This window comes from Varanus komodoensis, unplaced genomic scaffold (genome assembly GCF_004798865.1).
Source record: "Varanus komodoensis strain SLA01 unplaced genomic scaffold, ASM479886v1 scaffold41, whole genome shotgun sequence".
Taxonomy (NCBI): domain Eukaryota; kingdom Metazoa; phylum Chordata; class Lepidosauria; order Squamata; family Varanidae; genus Varanus; species Varanus komodoensis.
Window position 1 is genome coordinate 1,231,257 of NW_025335954.1, and position 21,711 is coordinate 1,252,967.

Genomic DNA, 21,711 nt, shown 5'->3' on the forward strand with positions numbered 1-21,711 from the left:
TATTATTGTTTTTGCTGTATGCATATGGTGCCAGTGATGTCCTTTGCACAGTAATTAATATTGAAGCAAAAAGATATGACCTGCCTCCAAAACCAAACAATTAAAAATTACCTTATATTTTCTTTTTAAAAGTAAACATTGCTAAATGAATACTCCTGTGTGAGAACTGTTAAATAGGGCATTTTCCCACAGGAAAGAATGTCCTGGGAGAGGAGGAGGAAAAGGAAGGGGAAGAGCAGTAGGAGAGTTGTGTCATTTGTAGAGTTGCATCATTTGTCACTGTTTGTGTCAACTATGAATGACATAATAGTCGCCTATGCTAGGACACAACCATCAGCAGTCTGTCATGTAGGTGGCTGGAGGAGAGGCCACTTGGCCCTTCCCTAACAGCCACTTCAGCTAGCAAAAAGAAGGCACTACTTTGCCTGCTTTTGGCCCTTTTATACATTCAGTACTAGTTCCCTTCATGTTTTTCTTTCATGGGAGGTACATATGGAAAATAAATCACAATATTTTTGGAACGTAGTCCTGCACTGGACTATCTCAGCAATGTCTGAAGACACATTGGGCTGCCATGTTAGCAAACAGCTGAGTCATCCATGCAAAGGTCTGGCCTTGTGTGGGGCTGGACACTTCTGCACTGCCCACATCCCCCTCAAGTTGCCTGCTCTGTTAACAAATGATGCTGGGAATAGCCTATTAAAGTGGCTGTCCGAGGATATCTGGCTTATCTGACGGTTCTTTCAGTCTGTCTTTCTCATTAGCAATAGATACCATCATTATGGAACAGTCTGCACTGAGGATGGGGATATTTAGGACAGATCTAACAACAGCTCTGTCAGATCAGATCAAAGGCCCATCTAACACACAATTCTGTGTCTAGAAGTGACCATCTAAAGCAGGGAAAGGCAATCTAGTATGCTCCAGGTGTTTCAGACTTGAACTCCCGTTAGTCCCTTCCAGTATAGCCAATGTACAGAAATTTTGGGTGTTGTAATCCAAAACAGCTGCATGGTAACTGGTTGGAGAAAGCAGATCTGGAAAATGTTTCTGGAAGAACTTGCAAGCCTACTGTGAAGGCAGCAGTGCAGGCATCTAAGCAGTCTCTGCTTTTCCTATTCATCAAATTATTTAGAATCTATTCTTTTAATCTTTAGGTGATCAATCTGTTATCTTCCAGATGTTTTGGACTGCAGTTCCCAGCAGCCATAGCCAGCATAGGCAATAGTGAGGGATGATGGGAGCTGTAGGCTAAAACATCTGGGGAGTCACAGGTTGTCCACCCTTACATTAAAGAAAGGTTTATCTTTTATCATGTCAAGGGCATTCTTGCATCACACAATTGCTAAGGAGAGACAGACAGAGAGAGAGAAACAACAACATGATTTTAAGGTTGCCAATTCACTGTTTGAAATACTAACACCAACCTTTACTGTTTAAACTGTAGTTTTGGATGTACAAAGACTTTTGTGTGTATTATTTCAGTAACCCTTAAGAAAACCCTGCTGGGTGGGTAGGGTGGTATTTTACCCTCATATTGCAGATAAAGAGTTGAGAGACATAGCTGGCGGTACCTCCTCTGTCTTGCTAGCTAAAGCAAGAAAGACAACTAGGATAAAAGCATCTTACATCACGGTTGAGAAGTGCTCTGGCTTTGGCAAGTCTCCTTAAGAAGAGACTTCCACTGTATACTTGTTCACATCCACCTCTCAGCATCCTTTAAGCATCCAGAGATCAATGGTCTAAGATCAGGTGTTGTCGTGAGTAGAGTGATTCTGTTCTGAATAACTGAAAGCCTTTGCCTTTTGGTTTCAGACTATCTCTAGCTTCTTCTTCAGTGATGAAGATAAAGAGAACTATGGCAAGCTGCCCCTGGGTTTCATGTTCAAGGTAAGAAACACCGGCTTGTGCAGGCAGGAGCACATCTTGTGTTTTGAGCTATATAGATGACTCATCAAATCTAGGGTTGATTACAGGAAGACAGCATTGGTTACAGCTTTTAGATGCTTCAGCATGTGCTGAGGGACAGGTAGATTACTGGTTGATTGATTTTTAATTTGAAATAACATGTCAATCTTTTATCTACGATTGAATTGAGAATGTTGCTTTCTACCATCAACACAGGACCCAGAACATTACAACAGCAGCCTCGCTATCTGTTCTAGAACTGCACTGTTTTATTGGCATCTTGTTTCATGTTTCAGGCTCAGGCAATCCAACCTCATACTTCAGATGATGAGAATCATCTTCAGTTTGGAGAAGGGGAAACCATATTGGTGCTGTCGGATGCACAGGCTGAGGTAACAACAGCCTAACTCAAAATGCATATGGCAAATAATCATGGTTGACACAGGATGCCCTAGATACCAGGAATGGCTAATCTGTGGCTCAATGCACAAATCCCATGTAATTCCTGGAGACAATGTATTCATATATAGAATTTCTACTACATTTCCTCCGAGGAGCTCAAGACAGTGTGCATGGTGTTTCTCACCCCCATTTAATCCACGTAAGAATCTTGTGGGGTAGGATAGGCTCAGAGCTGATGATCAACCCCAATATGCTTCTAGGCCATGGAGAGATTTGATCTTGGGATCTTGACAGGTGGTACATATTAGAAGCAGCTCTAAAAGATTTTTTGTTTTCAGTTCCAGCAGTGGCATGCTAAATCCACCATGCTCTGCTTGTGACTCCCAACATTCTGCCCTGACTTTGCCCATGACTTGCCATATTCTGCCCTGACTTTGCCCATGACTTGCCATATTCTGCCCTGGCTTCCTCCACTGACTTGCGATTTTCTTACATTCCAGCCCAGCAGATTCCAGCAGCTTCCATACCTGGTCTGCCAGACTGTCCCCTGAGCCCATAAAGCAGACCAGTATTTTTGAAATCACTGTCCTGGAAGTTTTTCTTTCATTTTAAAATTTTATTGCATTCATATACCAGTCTGAGCAGTATTTGAGCACTGAACTAAACAAAAACAGTATAATAAATAAGCATAAAAAGAAATGATAGTATGATACGAATAAGGCAACATTAAAACCAGTCTTAAAAACAGTAGTATCTAGGTGTGGTCACAGATCAGGGTATGCTTGCATAAAAAATAATATTTTGAGCATGTGACTGAAGCATGTGACTTAAGCAAATGCATGCCTGCCAATTTAATTAAAGTGCTTGCAGTGGGTCCCACTGGTCCAGAATATGGGTTTCTTTAGCAAAGCATTCTTTTTAATGTTAAGCATTCACAGATTTACCCATGTCTGGTTCATGCCAAGTGGGGTATATTTTGGAATTTCTGGTTGTATGTCAATAACATAGTCTTGTTGGGAGTTTTCATAGCTCTGCTACACAATCCATTTGTCTCACAAGAAGCACAATCTGACCTTGTTGCATTCTATGCTCTCAGTATAGAACTAGAACTACAGGCAGAGCAGTTCTTGTAATTGACTTGCCTCTGTGTGTGTGTGTGATGTCCACCTCTTTCTATCAATCATTAACTCTCTCATTTACACCTCACTAAAAGCACTGATCATTTACTTCCTACAATGCTAGAACATTTCAAGGCAGATGAACATGTTATGTGTCACATTTTTAGACAGAGAGAAGCCCTTATATACATGACCCAATGAGTTTTTTAAAAGTTAGTATATTGCAGCCTTGTAAACAAGCCCATGCAAGTTGCTAACCATAAAACATTTCCATAGTCAGCGGTGGGTTGGCAAAGGAGAGGCAGAGCATGCTGTCCCTTCTGCAGGGACTATCTCCCTTTTCCTACTGACCACTGAAAAGGGGGCCAACTTCCTCTGCAGGTCTGCTTCCTCTTTTTTTATATATATATTTTATTAAAATTTTTAAACTAACACTAAAAAAACAAAACAAAACATCAAACATCTCAAACATTGGATTCACTGGGTCAACCTCCTACTACATATTTTTTAACATTCTAATATCAAATTCCAATTAATTTATCATAGTTTGAAAAACATCTCTAAATTTACGCCAAGTCCTGTTTCTCCAGCCAATTATAAAAAGAGTCCCAAGTTCGATAGAAATCAGTATCCTCTTTCTCCTTCAATGATAAAGTCAGTCTATCCATTTCTGCACAGTCCAAGATCTTTCTTAGAATCAATCCATTGGTGGGCAGCTACTCACTTTTCCAATATTGAGCAAATGCAATCCTCACCGCTGTAATTAGATGCAACATCAAATAGATTTCCTGTCTGTTAACATCTTCTGGTATAATGCCTAACAAGAAAACTTCGGGTTTAAAAGCAAAGGGTTTTTGTAAGATTTCCTCCATCCATCTGTGTATTTTAATCCAGTACTTTTTTGAGTTGTCACAAGTCCACCACATATGATAATAAGTACCCACTTTATGTTTACAGTTCCAACATCTATTTGACATATTTGCACATTTTTATTAAGATTTTAAACTAAAAACTAAAAAAATAATCAATCATCAAATACATCGGACATACTGGGTCAGCCCGCTATAACATATCTTTTAAACACTCTATAATCATATTCAAAATGATTTATAAAAATTAAAAGACATCTTTAAATCTAAGCCAAGTCCCGTTTCTCCCGCCACTCGTAAAAAAGGTCCCAAGTTTGATAGACGTCAGTATCTTCTTTCTCCTTCAATAATAGAGTCAATCTGTCCATTTCTGCACAGTCCAGAATCTTTTTAAAAATCAGTTCCTCAGTGGGTAGTTCCTCACTCTTCCAGTATTGAGCAAGCACAATCCTCGCCGCTGTGATTAAATGTAGTATCAAATACATTTCTTGTTTGCTAATATTTTCCGGTACAATACCTAACAAGAAAATTTCAGGTTTAAAAGCTAAGGGTTTTTGTAGCATTTCCTCAAGCCATTTATGTATTTTAATCCAATTCTTTTTCACATATTCACAAGTCCACCACATATGGTAAAAAGTACCCACATCATGTTTACATTTCCAACATCTGTTTGACATATTTGGCAACATTTTAGCTAACCGATTTGGTGACAAATACCATCTATAAAACATTTTATATAAATTTTCTTTATACGAAGTTGCTAAAGTTACCTCAATATTTCTCTCCCATACCTTTTGCCACTTTTCTAATTCAATATTATATCCAAAATTTTGTGCCCATGTTATCATAGTTTCCTTAACCTGTTCCCCTTCCATTTTCCTGTCAAGTAGGAACTCATAAATTCTTTTAATCATTTTCTCATCTGTTTTTAACATCACTTGATCAAAGGCTATTAGGTCTTTATAAAACCCCCATATTTTACAATCTTTAGCATATCTTGATTGCATCTGCACCTTATACCACCATGAGATACTGAGTCCCTGTTCTTGTATTTCTTGATCTAGGTTCAGGCCTCCATCCTTATTCAAAAAATCATCATATCTTATGATCCCTTCAAAATTCAATACATTTGGATACACAAAAGCTTCCATAGGTGAAAGCCATCTTGGTAATTTATTGTATAGTTTTAGCTTTAGTTTTTCCCACACTGACTAATTAAAGATCTTCTAATAAAATGACTCAGGAAGGACTCATGTGACTTCACTTTTTCATACCACATATAAGCATGCCATCCCATCTGCAAGTCATGACCTTCAAGATACAACATTCTCTTATTTCATAACATTACCCATTCTTTTAGCCAAGTTAAAACAGACACTTGATAATACAACATGCAGGTCTGCTTCCTCATTTGCATGGAATTTCGTGTACTCACCTACATGCTATTTCATATTGCTCATGGCTACCAAGCTTGTACAAAATATACATCAGTATAATGGAGCTGCTAAAGACACTGAACTGTGAAGCAAAAAGTGCCCTCTTCAAACCTTGCCACTGCTATGAACTCGCTGGATGGCCGTAGGCAGTCCACCAGCATTTAGCCACAGCTTCAGTTTAGCCTCATCCCACACCATTAATCTGCCTTTTATTATTATTATTATTATTATTACATTTCTATGCCGCCCCTTGCCGAAGCCTCGGGGCGGCTTACAACACAATAAAATACATTGAAATACAATAGAACATAATAAATTACCATTAAATACAAAAATACAAAAATTACATTGAGTTACAAACATAATATAAAATTAAAATTATCAGTATAAAGTAAGTAAATAAATAATATAGGAGGAGAAAAGAGAAGGAAGAAGAAGTTGCCCTGGCCAGATTTTAATGTATGCATGTTTAATCAGAAGTAAATCACATGAATTGCAACTAAGCTTGCTTCCTGATAAGAGGGTATAGGGCCTTTCTTGCAAGAATGTTGTAACCATTGCTGAGATAATGAATGCAATTCACTTTGAATCCTTTGAAGTGCTCTGTGTAAATGACATGCTGTTGTTCTTTCCCACCCTCATCCTCAGGGCTCTCAGTGGCTTGCAAATATGCATCATTGAAAATAGGAAAGATAAGAGCAAAGAATGGAAAATTTCCCTAAATGACTCCAAAACATCCAGTGCCCTTTGGCTACAGAAAAAGGGGGAAGGGAGAAGAGGGAACAAGCATCCATTCGTTGTTGGTCTGCTAGCCACTGGCTAGGAGCTGCCTGCTTTTCCCTTGCTGAAGGAGTTCTTACTGCAAAGGAGGAGCCCTGGCCACCCCAAATGTGCTTGTCCTTTGGCTAGTGATGGAGCAACACTGTTGTCCTTCACACTTGTAACTTCAGGTCAGCCATTTACACCACCCATGTTGGGAGTGAGGTGGTTTTTCTTCTTTGGCCGTGTATAAAGCTTAGAGGAGAAGACCATGGAGGTGACAAATCCACCTGACAAACAGCAGTAAAGCAGTTGCTTATGATCATCCAGCATTTATTTGTTTAACTGAAGGTCAGAGTAAAATTCATGAGTAGTTACAACGCAAGTGTCTGGCAACTGGAGTTCCTTGCTGTAGGCATAATCCATCATTAGAACATGGGAACTTGAGGTAATTTATTGTTATACAGATGTTTAAACAGATGTTTATTATAAGTTTCAACAAAACCGAACCATAAAAAGTCCATATATGTGCATATATCAGTTAAACATAAACTTCAACAAAGGCAGATCAAATGTAAATAGGGTAACTGTACACAAAATAACTAGCAATATCATCCACATAAAGAATAACTTTGAATTCAAAGCAGTTGTGTATGTAGCCATGTATATTACTAATCTAATAGCACATGCCAGGAGTTCCAAACATTAACTATCAATGGAGAAAGTAGGCATCCCTATCTGGTACATCTTCTAAGTAAAAATAAAAAAAAAATAAAGCCAAATAAAAACAGTTATAACTCTGGCTTTAGAGGCTGAATATAAAATTTAACCCATTTCAAAAATTCATCGGGGAGGCCAAAATCAGTCAAAGTAGCAAAAACAGATTCTCACAGAATTTCATTAAAGGCTTTTTTGGCATTCAAAGAAAAATTGCAGCCTGGTCTGTTCTTTCAGAGTTTAAGCTAGTAAATCAACAACTAAGTTTATTGGCTCCTGTCTATACGATGATAAATCCCCATCTTGTCTAGTCAGACCAATGTTGTAATAACTTATTGTTGTCATTCTATTGGCCAAACTTTGCAGTTAATATTTTAATATCCCCATACATTAATTAAATAGGTTGATAGCACAGAAAGATCCATCCTTGCCTGAGTTAGGAATCACTATAAGCATTGTTTAACAAAGGAGCCCATTTCAAAAGTATAATTATACAGGTGGTAGAGTTATTGTCATACATGAACTTAAATAATGTTGTCTGGCTAGATCTGAGGATGTGCAAATTTCAGGTTTATGGGACCATTTTAGTTTTTACAAGAATGTTGAGGACAACAATCCAGGGCCAGTCCATATATACCCGCCCGCCCCTTGAGATCTGCGGGAGAGGCCCTTCTCCGGGAACCCTCAGTGAAGGATATTAGGAGGGTAAGTACTCGGAGGAGGGCTTTCTCTGTGGTGGCGCCCAATCTATGGAATGCGTCCCCCAGAGAAGTCCACCTGGTGCTGTCGTTATTTGTTTTTCGGTGCCAGGCGAAGACCTTTTTATTCAAACGCTATTTTAATTGATAATATTGTTTATTTTATTTTTCGGACCAGGTTGACTCATATTATAACCCTTATTTATTTATTATTGTGAGCCGCCCCGAGGCTTCGGCAAATGGGGCAGCATAGAAGCCTTCTAAATAACTAAATAACTAAATAATAAATAAATTGGTGGCTCCAAGGAATTATCTGTTCCACACCATGGAGAACACACAGGATTATATACAAGCATACATATAGGCTACAGGTTATCAGGGGTTCTATCACAATATTCTAAAACTGGCCAGCAGAACTAAACAAAACTTGGTCAAAAGCAACAAATTAGTGCTCCTGTTTTACAGATGAGAAACACTAAGGCTGAGAGAAATATGGATATATGGATAATGTTCATGTTTTCCTTGCAATTTTACATGCTCCTGTTGAAGCATTAGGAGTCAGTGGGTCTTGCAAATATACTGCAAATCACACAGAGATCTAGCAGTAGATTCCAATCCACATTCTATCCACCCATAGTCTTGCCCACCACTCTGCCTCCAATAATTACGAGCAAAAAATTAGCTCATTCATTCAGAATTAAGTGCTCAAAGTATCAGATTCTGAAATCTGTTTTTTGCAGTTTAGACTTGAAGTTCTGAATGCAAATTGTTTGTTGGAAAAATTAAATGCTTTGTTATGATGATTATTATGGATTATGGCAATTTTTTAGAAGGAAACTACATTGCATCATCTGCTGTTGGATTTGTACAGATGCAGTTCTGTCAGTGACTCTGTAGAGGCATCCACCTTTCACAATCACCTCTCTTAAAGACATTGACTATGCTGAGAATCACCATCCCTACTGTGAATGCTTATGGGAAAGCCTTGACTAACTGAAGGTGTGTTTTCCTTTCCAGGAAAAAGGGCACCTGGTGGGTATAAAGGAAAGTGACTGGAAGAATAACCAGGACATGCTACAGAAAGGCATTTTCCCCCAAGACCTCATCAAAGCTATCCCCTTGAAATAAGTGGAGAAGCTGGGGTAGAAGCAGGATGAAGAGAAAACTCAGTACAGAGAAAGCTCCTGTTGTCTGAATACTGGTTTTCCAAAGCTTCTTGTTAACCTGCTCTTTTCCTCACCCATGTAAAGTTATGTCAATGTTATATCATGCATATTTCAGTATTTCTGATATCTGTGTAGCCCTGAATGGTTTGGATGTTCCCCATAGCAGAGGTCTACAACTGGGAGTTCCTTGTGTCAAATCCAGCTCCAAGGGTCACCACTTTGCATTTCAAGAACTTTTTGGAGGTGAGAGAGGGAATTGAACCTGTGTGTTAACAGGAATGTCTGGCAGGCTACTTTAAAGAATGGAGTTGGAGGCCTTTGACCTCTGTCAGAACTAGTTGCTGATCCTATCCCAGTTCAGCTGAGGCTGCCATTCTATATACTATTATCTAGGTAGAGCTCCCATTGAGCACAGAAAAACTTATTTTTGAGTAGGCATGCATAAGATTGTATTCTTAGGTGAAGTTCATTGTATGGATCTGTTGGAAAGTAATAAGATTAATAATTTTCACCAAAGAATGCTTTGCCAGTGCCATGCTATCAAGAGTTTATTATGAATTATTATTAAGTATACATAAGAGAATGAGGTAGTTCTGTTTGCCTTAAATAAAAAGATGGCCCAGCAGCCAGAGAAGGGGTGGTAGGAATGGGGATTTACTCCTGCTTTATAGAGGTGAAAGAGGATGTGAAGTCTTTAGAAATCTCGGGGCCCTTAGGCTTAACAGTAGTAGGTAAGGTGATAATTACTGGATTTCAGATGGCAGGTAGCACCTCCTGACGGAATCTTTATCTAGATAGATACTCCCAGCAAGGAGGAAAGCCAGAGGAAAAGAGCTCTGGTTCTTATCCCTGATGCAACTGATTTGCAGGTGCAGAAACTTTTTTTACCCCACTTAAGGAAGCATTCAGTAGTGTCATTCTTTCTCTTGTAGTGTGAAGTATTCCACTACAGGAGCAGTTTTTACCAGCTCAGCTGCTGCTTCTGTAAACTAAATCCTACTTGAGCATGGTAGTAGTGGTAGGGAAGGGGTGCAATTTGAGTAACTCCATATGGCTTCCAGGTTTGACTTCCTCTGGACTCTTTCCTGTTCATGTTCCTGTTACAGACAGAGCCACGGATATGCCCACTCTTTCTAAAGGCCCTTAGCTGTTAAGCACATTTTACTAAGCTCAGAAACAGCTCTGCTAAGAACCAAATACTAAGTCGGTTCTTTTGTCTCAAGCACCAGTTAGTCTTGCAGGGCCATAAGCAAGGCTTGCTTTGCCTAATCAGACCAAATTGTTCTATACTCAGCTAGACTTGACTTGGGGCATTTGCAAACAGGGCATTAATACTGTGTCCTTCCCTTACTGCTTGTTCTCAGCATATGGAATTTATACAGCCTCTTGTGTCCAGCTATTTCAAGGCTAGCAGCCATTGAAAGACCTCATGCTCTGCAGAGTTGTCTAAATCTCAGACAGGCAGCCATGTTCTTAATGATGTTTTTTAAAATGGTGTTTTCTTCTATTGGGCAATCTAGTATATTTATCTTGTGAACACATAATTTTTATACATTTAAAATCCCATGTATATATTAAAATATTGGGATAAGACTGGCCCAGGGAATAAATTTCATGCATTTCTCCCATTGCTATGCAATTAAGCAGCAGTGCAGGACGTTTCCTTTAGAAAAACATTTCACATCTGTACTGTAAACTCAACTGGTGTTATCCCTGTCCCGTCAGAACCCTAATTTTGTGAGATCAGCTAGTAACAGAAATGTTAGCATCCTTACCAAAGGACAACACAGAATTCTTCAGGGAGAAGCCACAGCAATTAAGCTTCTAGAAAATCCATGGTAGCTTACACATGCACACAGGTACATTTTCTGTTGACCTTTTCTCCTGTACTGGAGTCTGCCAGGGTTAATATAAAGCAACATGTTAGAAGCATTTTTCAGGAGGGGTGTCTTTTCCAACCTCAGTACATGTACACTTTAAAAAATCCAGCGTGGGGGGGACAACATTTGGGCATTTTTGTTTCAGGTGCAAAAATGTCTGCATCCAGCAAGAACGGTAGAGCACACATGACGTGCCCAACTTACTGGACTGATGGGTGACCAAGAGAAGAAACCAAGGCATCCACATTTGGATTGCTAGGATGCTTCCTGATGAGACCTTCAACTAGGCAATTCTCATTCCAGGAATTTTACAGGGGTTCAAACAATAGCAGCATCTTCCATTTGCAGCCCTTGTATGTTTCCTTCTGTCTTTTTTTCTTACCAGAAAAAAACTGTTCAGGAAACAAACCTGGAATACTTGCACAATGCCTTTTTAATTTTTAGCACTAGGAATTGTCCATCTGGAAGCACCCCAAGAATACCATCGGGAAAGGATAATCACAAATAGCTGTTTGGACAAGCCTTCCTTATTATTTGCCGTAAGGATTTGGGACAATGCAGGCTCACCATGAAATAAATAGATGGAAAATTAAATATTGTGGGAAGTTAGAGAGCTCACATAAGATTTTCCTCATTATTTCTGTGGGGAAAATGTCTGCTGCATGCTCCCCTATATCTAAAGGCTACACCTTGCATGATAAAAACATGTATATACAAAACACTTCCAGATAAGAATTAACATGTAACCTCTGTATACACTATCATATATATAGTTTGCAGTATGAGTACACATAATGAAAAGCCGTGATTGGCCAAAATTTCCTGGTGTGTGTCCATTTACACATATGTTTAACCAAATGTGTTTTCTTCATCCTCACCATTTAATTTATGTGCTGCTTTTCCACAAAATGTGCCGAAAGCATCTCACAACACCAGCACAGCAGTACAAAATCAAGGAGGCCTATTAATGCATCAGTTACAATGATACGCTTTTACCATAAAACCCCAAACAATTCAGTTCATTATATTTCGTTAATACAAATCTAACATTTTAAATAGCAAAATAAGCAGTATTGGGCATTAAGGCACAATATCAATTGATATTCATCAGCAATGAGTAAAGCAAGGCAAATATACCAGCCTTTTCCAGTGCATTCTGGAAGTAGCAAGTACACACAATATTCACTTCCTCTCCAAATCCTAAACGCAGCAAACCAAAAAGAAAGCTTTCTGATAACCTGTGGCCATCCATCTCTCTCCTGCCCCAGTCCAGGAGGGACAAGCAGAGGAGGGCGATAATAAGCACCCTCTTCCTCTGCACTCTGCACATTCTCAGTGCTGCTGGGAGCAATGTGGAGGCTGCAGCGATACAGCCGGCCACTGCACAGAGCCCGTGTTTCCCGTTTCCCCAAAGCAGAACTCACCCTGCAGCAACTGCTCTCTCATTCTGGCCGTTCTTAGGGCTTTAGCAGAGACAAGGAGGGTATTCTCAGTGTTCATATTCACCATGGTGTTTAGTCCTTCACCAAGCTCCCGTGTGTGGGTTTTGCAACATACCAAGCCTCCTCATGGCTTGTTTCGAGGTTTAGTAACTCACTAGAATGCTATGCACCAGGAAGATGGTGGCTTGGGGCCACCTAAGTTGTATTTCCTTGCTTTAACACCTGCCTTCCTCTCTCTCTCTCTCTCTCTCTCTTTTGTAAAACCAGCATATTTAAATAAAGCAAGCCTGGATATACATAGTTGTCTTGCACCATTAGTCTGTGAGCACAAAAAAGAATACTGTGGATCTGCCTGATTTCCATCGACATTACAAAGAGTTAAAGAGAAATAAGCATGACTCCACTGTTTATTATCGATGTAGTGAAACTGGAATGGTGAGATGGGAAGGGGAACGCCTTAGCCTTGTCACCAGAGGGCTAGGCAGCTACAGGAGGAAGCTGGAGCTGAGAGTTTACCCAGGCTGGTTGGAGCTGAGCGAGATAATCAGCCAACAACACGATCAAGAAGTACTATATTTTTGTCCCAGCATCATCCTAATCAGGTAAGAAGGACAGAAGGATAGACAACTAGTTTCTAACCCTGGCATTAGTAGCGATCTATTTCTCATGTGTGTTAGCTGTGTCTAGGACAGAGCCTTAAAAGTTCTGAATGATTTTACCAAATAGCTAAGACCAGCCCAATGCACAACGAAGTCCTTTATGCTACCTTAAGCTCTAGGCTTCTCTTCCCTAATCTGGTCTCCAGATGTTTTGGACGACAATTCTCATTGGTCACTTAAAAGCATTTGGCGGAAAAGTTCCTTGTAAGTTGATAAGTGCTTTTGATGCACCAAGAAATGAGCAACATTAAACGTTTCAAAAGGTGGGCAGATATTAGCAAAATTGAGGGTTGGGGTGCTTTTTTTTTGTAGCGGCTTTTTCTGAGTGTGCTATGAAGGGGATTCTAGAAAATTACGGGGTATTGCCTTTTGCCATTCTGCCTCCCTTCACATCTGATGCTTGTAAAAGAAAGCTGCAGGTCTTCAATTAACATTCTGAGAACAAAAGAGGAAAGCAAAGCAAAGCATGCAGAATACAAAAAGAGGAAGCTGCAAGCACATGAGAGTATCTCCCATGACTTTGTTCCATGCGAGTCATCGAAGATAAGCGCAGCACAAAGGTATGGGGAGAGGAGAGGCTTTTGAAATATCCTCATTTTGCACTGGTTACTGCTGGCTGTATTCCCCATCCTGGCCTAAATTGCACAGAAACCCCAGATTATATTTTCAACAGCACAATCATGAGCTCAGGACTGAAGGCAGTATTAGTATTTATACCTGGATCTGGGTTTCTTGCATTTGTATCCAGTCCCCCCTCCCCCCCCCCACACACGGGTTCCTTAGCGAGTGGCCAGACTACAGGAGGCGTGCTAATATGTGCTGTCACTGTCTGTTAGCCCCCCCCCCTTTTTTTTTTCTTGGAAAGCCACTTTGGGGAACATTAAGCACCTTCCCATTCCTCTTTTCAACTCAGACTAACATCACTAAAAGTTTTTCAGGGTAGTAGTGAGAAGGTTTTCAGCTGGCCCTAATGCTTGCTGAAAGGAGTCATAAGTTGACTAACTCTTGAGAAAGTGAAAGAAGACCAGACGTGGTTCTCCACCAAAAGCCACCACATACCCAATCAGATGCGCATCTGGAACAAGACGCAGGAAGCAACTTCTGTGCTGCAGCTACTGAATGGTTGCCGCTTCTTGGTTAGTGCAATATCCTCTGACTTCTTTTTAGATTGAGAACTTCCTTTCTCTGTTTACTCTTAGAACAGAACAGCCCTTCATTTCCTGTTCGAGCCCATGCCAAAATGCACGACCTGTTGTCTAAGCACAAACCAACTGCACCAAACAGAAATGGCTTTTCAGAACAGTGTGAAGAGTAGTCCCTAACCTAACTGCAGAGGGTTTAAATTGTATTCAGAGGACCAAAGATGGCCTGCATGCCGATGAACGGAGAACATGCTGAACTGCAGTTAATGATGCTGCTCAAAATTTCTTTAATAAAGTGTAGGCTTTAATGAGCCCATCACCTCATTCAGACTTTTAATTACTGTGATGATTGCAGGCTATTGAATCTCTTTCTTTACTTGTCCCAACTTAATTTTTTTATATTCATTAAGTGATTGCATGCATGTATGCATGATCATGCAGGTTAAAAAACACACAGAAATTTGTGATGACTGCTTCTCTGGAGAACAGTCAGAGCACCCATCAGTCAAAGGCTGAGCTGAGAAAAAGAGTGCAAGGTAATTAGTAACTGATCAAAAAGGGACAGCCGAGCTCATATTTGCCCTGTGGTTGGCCCTGTTTTGCTCAGCCTGGTACAGGATTAGTAACTGATCAGATGCTGTTGGGATTGTATGGATTTTGAACAGGACTCAAAACTGACATCCTGCCAATGTGAAACAGCTAGTGTCATTGTGAGGTGATAGAGCAAATGAAAGCAACATAGAGGACTGGATGGGCACCAGATACAGTGTCAGTATCAGCAGCAGTCATGGTGGCAGCAGTGGTGGTCACAAGAGCAGCCAACCAACAACCATCACTTTCAGCTCTGCGGCGTGAAGAAGCCCACAAGATTGGAGAGGGTGAAGTCAGCAGTCACCTTTTCATGGGTAAATGGGCAGGTGGAAGCATCACATGAGTAGAAGGACAGGGAAAGGCTTCCCCCCCTGAATGTTGCCATCCATTGTCAGTGCCTTGGGTGATCTGTGCACCTTATGTGTAAGTATCTAGGAAGTGGCTTGCTTTTATTTTATCATTTGCTGGTTATTTTCCCTTTCTCTTTTATCCATAATCTTTGAAAAGTATATTTGTAAGAACCCAAGGTTTGACTGTAGCTTTTGCATAGCCCACAAATGGCAGATACGGGGGGGGGGGCAACAGTAACAGCCCCCACTCCCAGGCATTCCCCTCTGTTGCAGAACAGAGCTGTGCATGAGCCACATGGCTTTTCTCTAAGCTGACCTGCAGTCCTGAGATGTAGTGCTAAATGCAATCCCATCCTCAGTTTTAAAGTAAGATTCTGCTGGCAGACTGGTCAGCTTCTGGATGCAGAATGGTGGAAGGGATGCCATCTTGTCCTTTGCCTCAGGCAGGAAAATGTCTTGGATCAACTCCGGCTGCGCTAACTAGAACTGAAGGAAATTACAGTCCAACAACATTTGGATAGCTACATATTCCCCACATGTGCTTTGGAGAATCTTTATGTGTGATTCTAAAAGTACCTCTGGACCTCTTTTGCCTTCCCCATGTCATGTGTGGATGATTAATTTAATTCAATTTGTGAGATGCCTCTTTATATTGCTCTTCAATCATGTTCCCATGGATACTCACAAAAAGGCAGGTTTGCATGATATGACAAGCCATGGCATGTTGTTATGCAAGTTGATCTGTTGTGTCATCCATACCCTGCCATGGTATTTCTTCATGGTATGTTTGGTTTCCTGAATCCATGAAGAGGAACAACCATCTTTTCTATGGTTTCCATACTTCACCATGGCTTTGCCAGTCTTCTGAACCTGGCATTGTGGTTTCCATGGTCCTGGTATGCAACTACCGCAGAGTCCCCTGGAAAGAGTGGCTGGTGCAGGAACTGCTCCAGCCCTCGAGCCTCTGCTATCCAGCTCTGCCTAGCAACAGCTATGTCAATGCCTGCCTCGCTCCAACTCTGCCTTGCTCCACACTACCATCACCCTGTGGCTTCTCCACTTCTCTCCAGATGTTCGCCTGTTGTTTTCGTTGTTCTCCAGCAGCAGAGAAGGGTCTCCTGCTGTCTCAAACAGCAACCTTGGGTGTAGGCAGATGTGCTACAGGCAGGCATGAGCCCCAGGAGATCTGTGCAGCTATTTCTCAGTGAATTGGGAGAACTACCCTCAGAAGTATTGCCAGTAGTCCCAAGCTTTTCTAGCATGGGTGCAAGTCTGCTTTCCAGCAATGGCCATGGTGGAGCAGCCTTTCAGGGCTTCCTGACTGGCCTTCAGAAGTAGATGCAGCCATGGTGCAGATGCCCTTCCGTGAAAGCAGTCCTGCAGGGAGTTCTCGGTGCCTCTAGGTCACTGCTGCATGCAAGCTGTGCTGCGTATGCATGCAGGGAGATGTCCACGTAGTTCAGGAAGGGGAAGCGTCAGGCAGTGTGTGTGGCTGGATCTACTGGCTGGAGGCATGCCAGTGTGAACAAAGCTGCTGAGGGGGCAGGGGGGTAGGAACTGGGCACATCTCTTGGGCAGCAGAGCTAGCACATGGGCAGAAGAGTTCACCAGGTATTTTTGAGATATGACATGCTATATTCTTTCTAAGTTGCCCTTTCCCACAACCCAAGCCTCGGTCATGCTGCAGAAAGAAAGGCAGCTGCAAGTTTCTTGTGGGGAGGGTTTGATGTAGAAATTGGAGGTGATGCGCCTGTGAGCATGTGGGGTGCAGGGGTGTCCATGGGGATGCGTGTTGTGGCCAGGGAGGGGGGGGCAAAGGATTGCCCTTGAAGATGACCAAAAGAGATGGGAAGAGACATGTGCAGGAGTCGAGTCCGATGCAGGAATGTGTGCTGGTGGGCAGCAGAGGAGGGTGAGCTGCAGTGGCTGGAGAAGAAATTCAAAGTGGGGCCTGGCATGGAAGAGAGGGATCCAGGCAGGACAGGCAAACATTTCCCTGCTTGTGACAGCGAAAGCAGGGATGCAGGGAGACACTTTGCAAGGGGGTGCAAAGTGTGGAGAAGTAAGGGCGCTGGCTACAGGCACCGGGGACGGGGAGGGGGAGGCACAGCCTGCTGACATGGATGCTCTCCATGCTGGCCACAGTCAACTGATGTGTTTGCACTTCCTGCTCAAAGTGAAGCCTTGGTAGATCTTCAGCAAGGGAAGGGAGCGGAAGAGGTAGGAGTGTGGGTAAAGATGCTTCAATATGGAGCAGGGTCACAGTGGGGAAAAAATCCACAAATCCACTCAGTAAGCAGCAGCTTCAACTGGGGGAGATGGAAAAAAGAGAACAGGAAGTGGGTGGTAGAGAACACATCCCGGAAACTGTGTGTACTAGTGAGGAAAAAGCAGGCAACTCGGCAGCAATGCAGTGTGGATTGAATTTCTGGCATGATGGCTGATGAGACACGTGCCAACAGCAGAGGAACTGAGCAGGAAGGAGGGAAACCACACCAGCAAAGAAACCACTTGATGCAAAAAAAGTGGAAAGCATGGAAATTATGCAGGGTTGCATGTCCTGATGAGTGAACACAGCCAAAGAATAAAAACATTGAAACATAAGTAGAAAATAAGGCTTTGTGGCCTTATTAAATGAGTGAGAAATTCAACTGGGACTGAGGTTCATACATAGGACTTAGGGGAGGGGGAGGGCACAAAATGTGTCCCACCCACTCAGTTATGGAAGAAACTAATCTTCTTTTAATCCTTCATACACCATAGACCATGTCCCCCTTTCTCAACTTGAAGCATTTCTCCAAAATAGGCCAGCCTTAATTCTCTGATGATTGTGGAGTCAGAGCTTACAAGCAGTTGACTCCATTGAGATTATATTTTTACCACTAACCTGTTATGAAGTTGGGATCTTGCTGGCCTACGCACTGTCCAACAACTCCATGTGATCTTTTGTTGCACGACCTCTTAAGGCTCTGCCAGGGATCCTACCTCCTGACGTCGTGGTTGATGTAGAAGTTCAGGCATTCCTAGCTGGCAGTTTCCTGAAGACTCTTGTGAGCTGAAATCAGACTGTGGTATTTACTGAAGTAGAGGTTTTCCTCAAGGGTCTGCATTTCCTCTGATAAGGGCTTCTTCTGTCAGTCCTTACATCATAAAGAGGAGGCTTGGATCATTTATGTGTCATGGTTGTGGAATCTGCCTGCCTGCCTACAGTCAGACCCTGGCCCCTGTGACGATAGCGAGAATGATGCGATATGTGGGTGCCTTTGCACTGTTTCTGGCATGTCTGACAGGTCCTTAGCTGCTCATGGGCATCAGTGGAAATACATGGCATCAGAGCCTATCCCAGAGTCAGCAGCGTGTTCTGTAGCAGCTGACCCATCAGCATTTGTGCTAGGGCAAACCATGAACCAGGGACTGACAACCTCTTTAGAAGGAGTGGAGCTAGGTAGGGATGAGTGCCAGTCTGAACAAGAGCTTGACCGTTGGATTGTGGATAACCTCGGTGGAGTGGCTCTTCTAACACCCCTCTCAGTTGCAAGCTGTAGTATGAGTGGGCTTGCAAGGGGTATGTGATAACACATGATCTCCTTGGGTATGCCATAGTGTGAAAGGGTTTCCTTCGTGTTGACCTTAGCAGATATAACACTCTTATTCTGAAGCTGTAAAACCTCTGGCTATTTAGCAATAAAATCTACAATGAAAAGCGATGAATGTCTATGAAACTTTTAAAACAAGGCAATTCAGAGATGACATGGGCTCTCTTTGATTGCTATATTAGAACATTTGGCACTGTTCACAGGCACCCAACCAGTATTAAGCATGAGTGTTCATACTGGGCCAGTACAGCATCATAAAGGCTTGCAGCCCTGGATCCCTTGGTGCAAGGAGTGTAGTAATTTTAAAACATTCATTCATTCATTCATTCATTTATTAAAACATTTCTATGCCGCCCCATTTGCCGAAGCCTCGGGGCGGCTCACAACATAAAATTAAAATACAAGAAATAACAATATAACAATATAAAATAAGTCGGCCTGGCCAGATAAAATAAGCAAATAATATTAACAATTAAAATGATGCTTAAATAAAAAGGTCTTCGCCTGGCGCCAAAAAACAAATAACGACGGCGCCAGGCGGACCTCTCTGGGGAGCGCATTCCATAGATTGGGCGCCACCGCAGAGAAAGCCCTCCTCCGAGTACCTACCCTCCTAATTTCTTTCACGGAGGGTTCCCAGAGAAGGGCCCCTCCCGCAGATCTCAAGGGGCAGGTGGGTGTATATGGATGTAAGCGCTCCTTCAGGTAACCAGGACCCAAGCTGTTTAGGGCTTTATAGGTCATCACCAACACCTTAAATTGGGCCCGGACTTCAATGGGAAGCCAGTGAAGCTGATGGAGGACTGGAGTCATGTGAACATAACGCCCAGTCCCCGTCAGCAGCCTGGCAGCTCTATTTTGAACCAATTGAAGTATCCGGACCGTCTTCAAGGGTAGCCCCACGTAGAGCGCGTTACAGAAGTCAAGGCGGGAAGTCACCAGCGCATGTGTCACTGTCGCCAGGCAGTCGTACTCCAGGTAGGGGCGCAGCTGATGAATCAGCCGAAGCTGAAGGAAAGCGCTCCTCGCCACTGCTGTCACCTGAGCATCCAATGAAAGCTCCGGGTCAAGGAGCACTCCCAGGCTGCAGACCTTGTCCCTAAGAGGGAGTGCAACCCCATTTAGGACTAGGTCAGATCCACCCTCTCTGAAGCCCGATCCACCAACCAACAGGACCTCCGTCTTGTCTGGGTTGAGCTTCAGTTTATTGGCCCTCATCCAGCCCATTACCTCGGCCAGGCACCGGTTCAGCACAGCCACTGCCTCACCTGGATTGGTGGAAAATGAGAGGTAGAGCTGGGTATCATCAGTGTACTGATGATTCCGCAGCCCACACCTCCTGATGACCTCTCCCAGCAGTTTCATGTAGATGTTAAACAGCAAAGGGGACAAAAAGGACCCCTGCAGTACTCCATGGCATAGCTGCCATGGCGCAGAGCCATAGTCCCCCAGCACCACCTTCTGAAAACGGCCGTTGAGATAGGAGTGGAACCACTGCAAAGCAGTGCCTCCAACTCCCAATCCTGCCAGCCTATCCAGGAGGATACCGTGGTCGATGGTATCGAAAGCCACTGAGAGGTCCAGGAGAACCAACAGGGACGCACTCCCCCTGTCCTTCTCCCTGCACAGGTCATCGTACAGGGCGACCAAAGCAGATTCAGTACCGTACCCAGGTCTGAAGCCAGACTGAAATGGGTCCAGATAATCAGTTTCATCCAAGAGAGCTTGGAGTTGTCCCGCCATCATCCGCTCTAACACCTTGCCCAGAAACGGGATGTTGGCCACTGGTCTACAATTAGAGGCCATCTCTGGATCCAGTGACGCTTTCTTCAGGACCGGTCGGACTACTGCCTCCTTTAAAGGGGCAGGCATCCGACCCTCCCTCAGAGAAGCGTTAACCACTTCCAAGATCCAGATCCCAATCCCGTGCTTGGAATTATTTATTAACCAAGACGGGCAAGGGTCCAATAGGCAAGTGGTGGGACCTACTCATCCAAGCACCTTGTCCACATCATCGGGCTGCAATAACTGAAATTCATCCAATAATTCTGGACCAGATGGCAGCATTGGTGTCTCCCCAGAAACCTCTGATTCACTAGTGGTGTCTAGCTCGTGACGAATTTGAGCGATTTTCTCCCTGAAATGCATGGCAAAGTCGTCACAGCGGGCCTTTGAGGGTGGAACCAGATCTTTCTTAGGACCTGGACGAACCAGGCCTTGTACCACTCGAAAAAGCTCCGCTGGACGGCATTTTGAGGAGGCACTGGAAATGGAAAAAAACCTCTTTTTCGCTGCCCTCACCGCCACAGCATAGGCCCGATAATGGGCTCTCAAGTGTGCTCGGTCAGATTCATGCCATGATCTCCTCCACCTACGCTCTAGCCGTCTCCCAACCTGCTTCATCGCCCGCAATTCAGGTGTATACCAAGGGGAAGAGCGGGCTCTGCCCAGTGGGAGAGGACACTTAGGAGCGATCGTGTCCACAGCCCTGGTCATCTCCCTGTTCCACAGTTCGACCAGAGCCTTGACAGGAGCACCAGTCTTGTCAGCCGGAAACTCCCCCAGGGCCTTCAGGAATCCATCCGGATCCATCCGGCTGTGGGGGCGGACCCACACAATCGGGTCCACACTCTTGCAGAGGGAGAGGTCGCTCTCGAGCACAAACCTCACCAGGAAGTGATCTGACCATGACAGGGGAGTCAAACATTAATTCCTCACCCTCAGACCACCCTCTTCCTGCCCCGTCGAGAAAACCAGGTCCAGAGTGTGTCCACGTTCATGGGTCGGGCCAGTGACATGTTGAGACAGCCCCATGGCCGTCATGGAGGCCATGAAGTCCTGAGTCGCCCCGGTCAGACCAGTCTCGGCATGGAGATTGAAGTCCCCCAGGACCAACATCCTGGGGGTCCTCAACACCAGGTCCAAGACGGTCTCTGTCAGCTCAGGCAGGGAGACTGTTGGGCAGAAGGGTGCACGGT

General features: G+C 43.3%; 1 protein-coding gene across 1 annotated transcript in view; it reads left to right on the forward strand.

Annotated features, from left to right (window-relative positions):
* Nucleotides 1-12,691, forward strand: part of BIN2 (bridging integrator 2) — a 35,278-nt gene extending 22,587 nt beyond the window's left edge. Inside the window, exons 11-13 of the mRNA XM_044443153.1 lie at nucleotides 1,816-1,890; nucleotides 2,205-2,300; nucleotides 8,925-12,691. Of these exons, the coding sequence (XP_044299088.1) occupies nucleotides 1,816-1,890; nucleotides 2,205-2,300; nucleotides 8,925-9,035 (282 nt within the window). The 3' untranslated portion in view covers nucleotides 9,036-12,691. The remainder of the gene's footprint in view (nucleotides 1-1,815; nucleotides 1,891-2,204; nucleotides 2,301-8,924) is intronic.
* The last annotated feature ends 9,020 nt before the right edge of the window (nucleotides 12,692-21,711 follow it).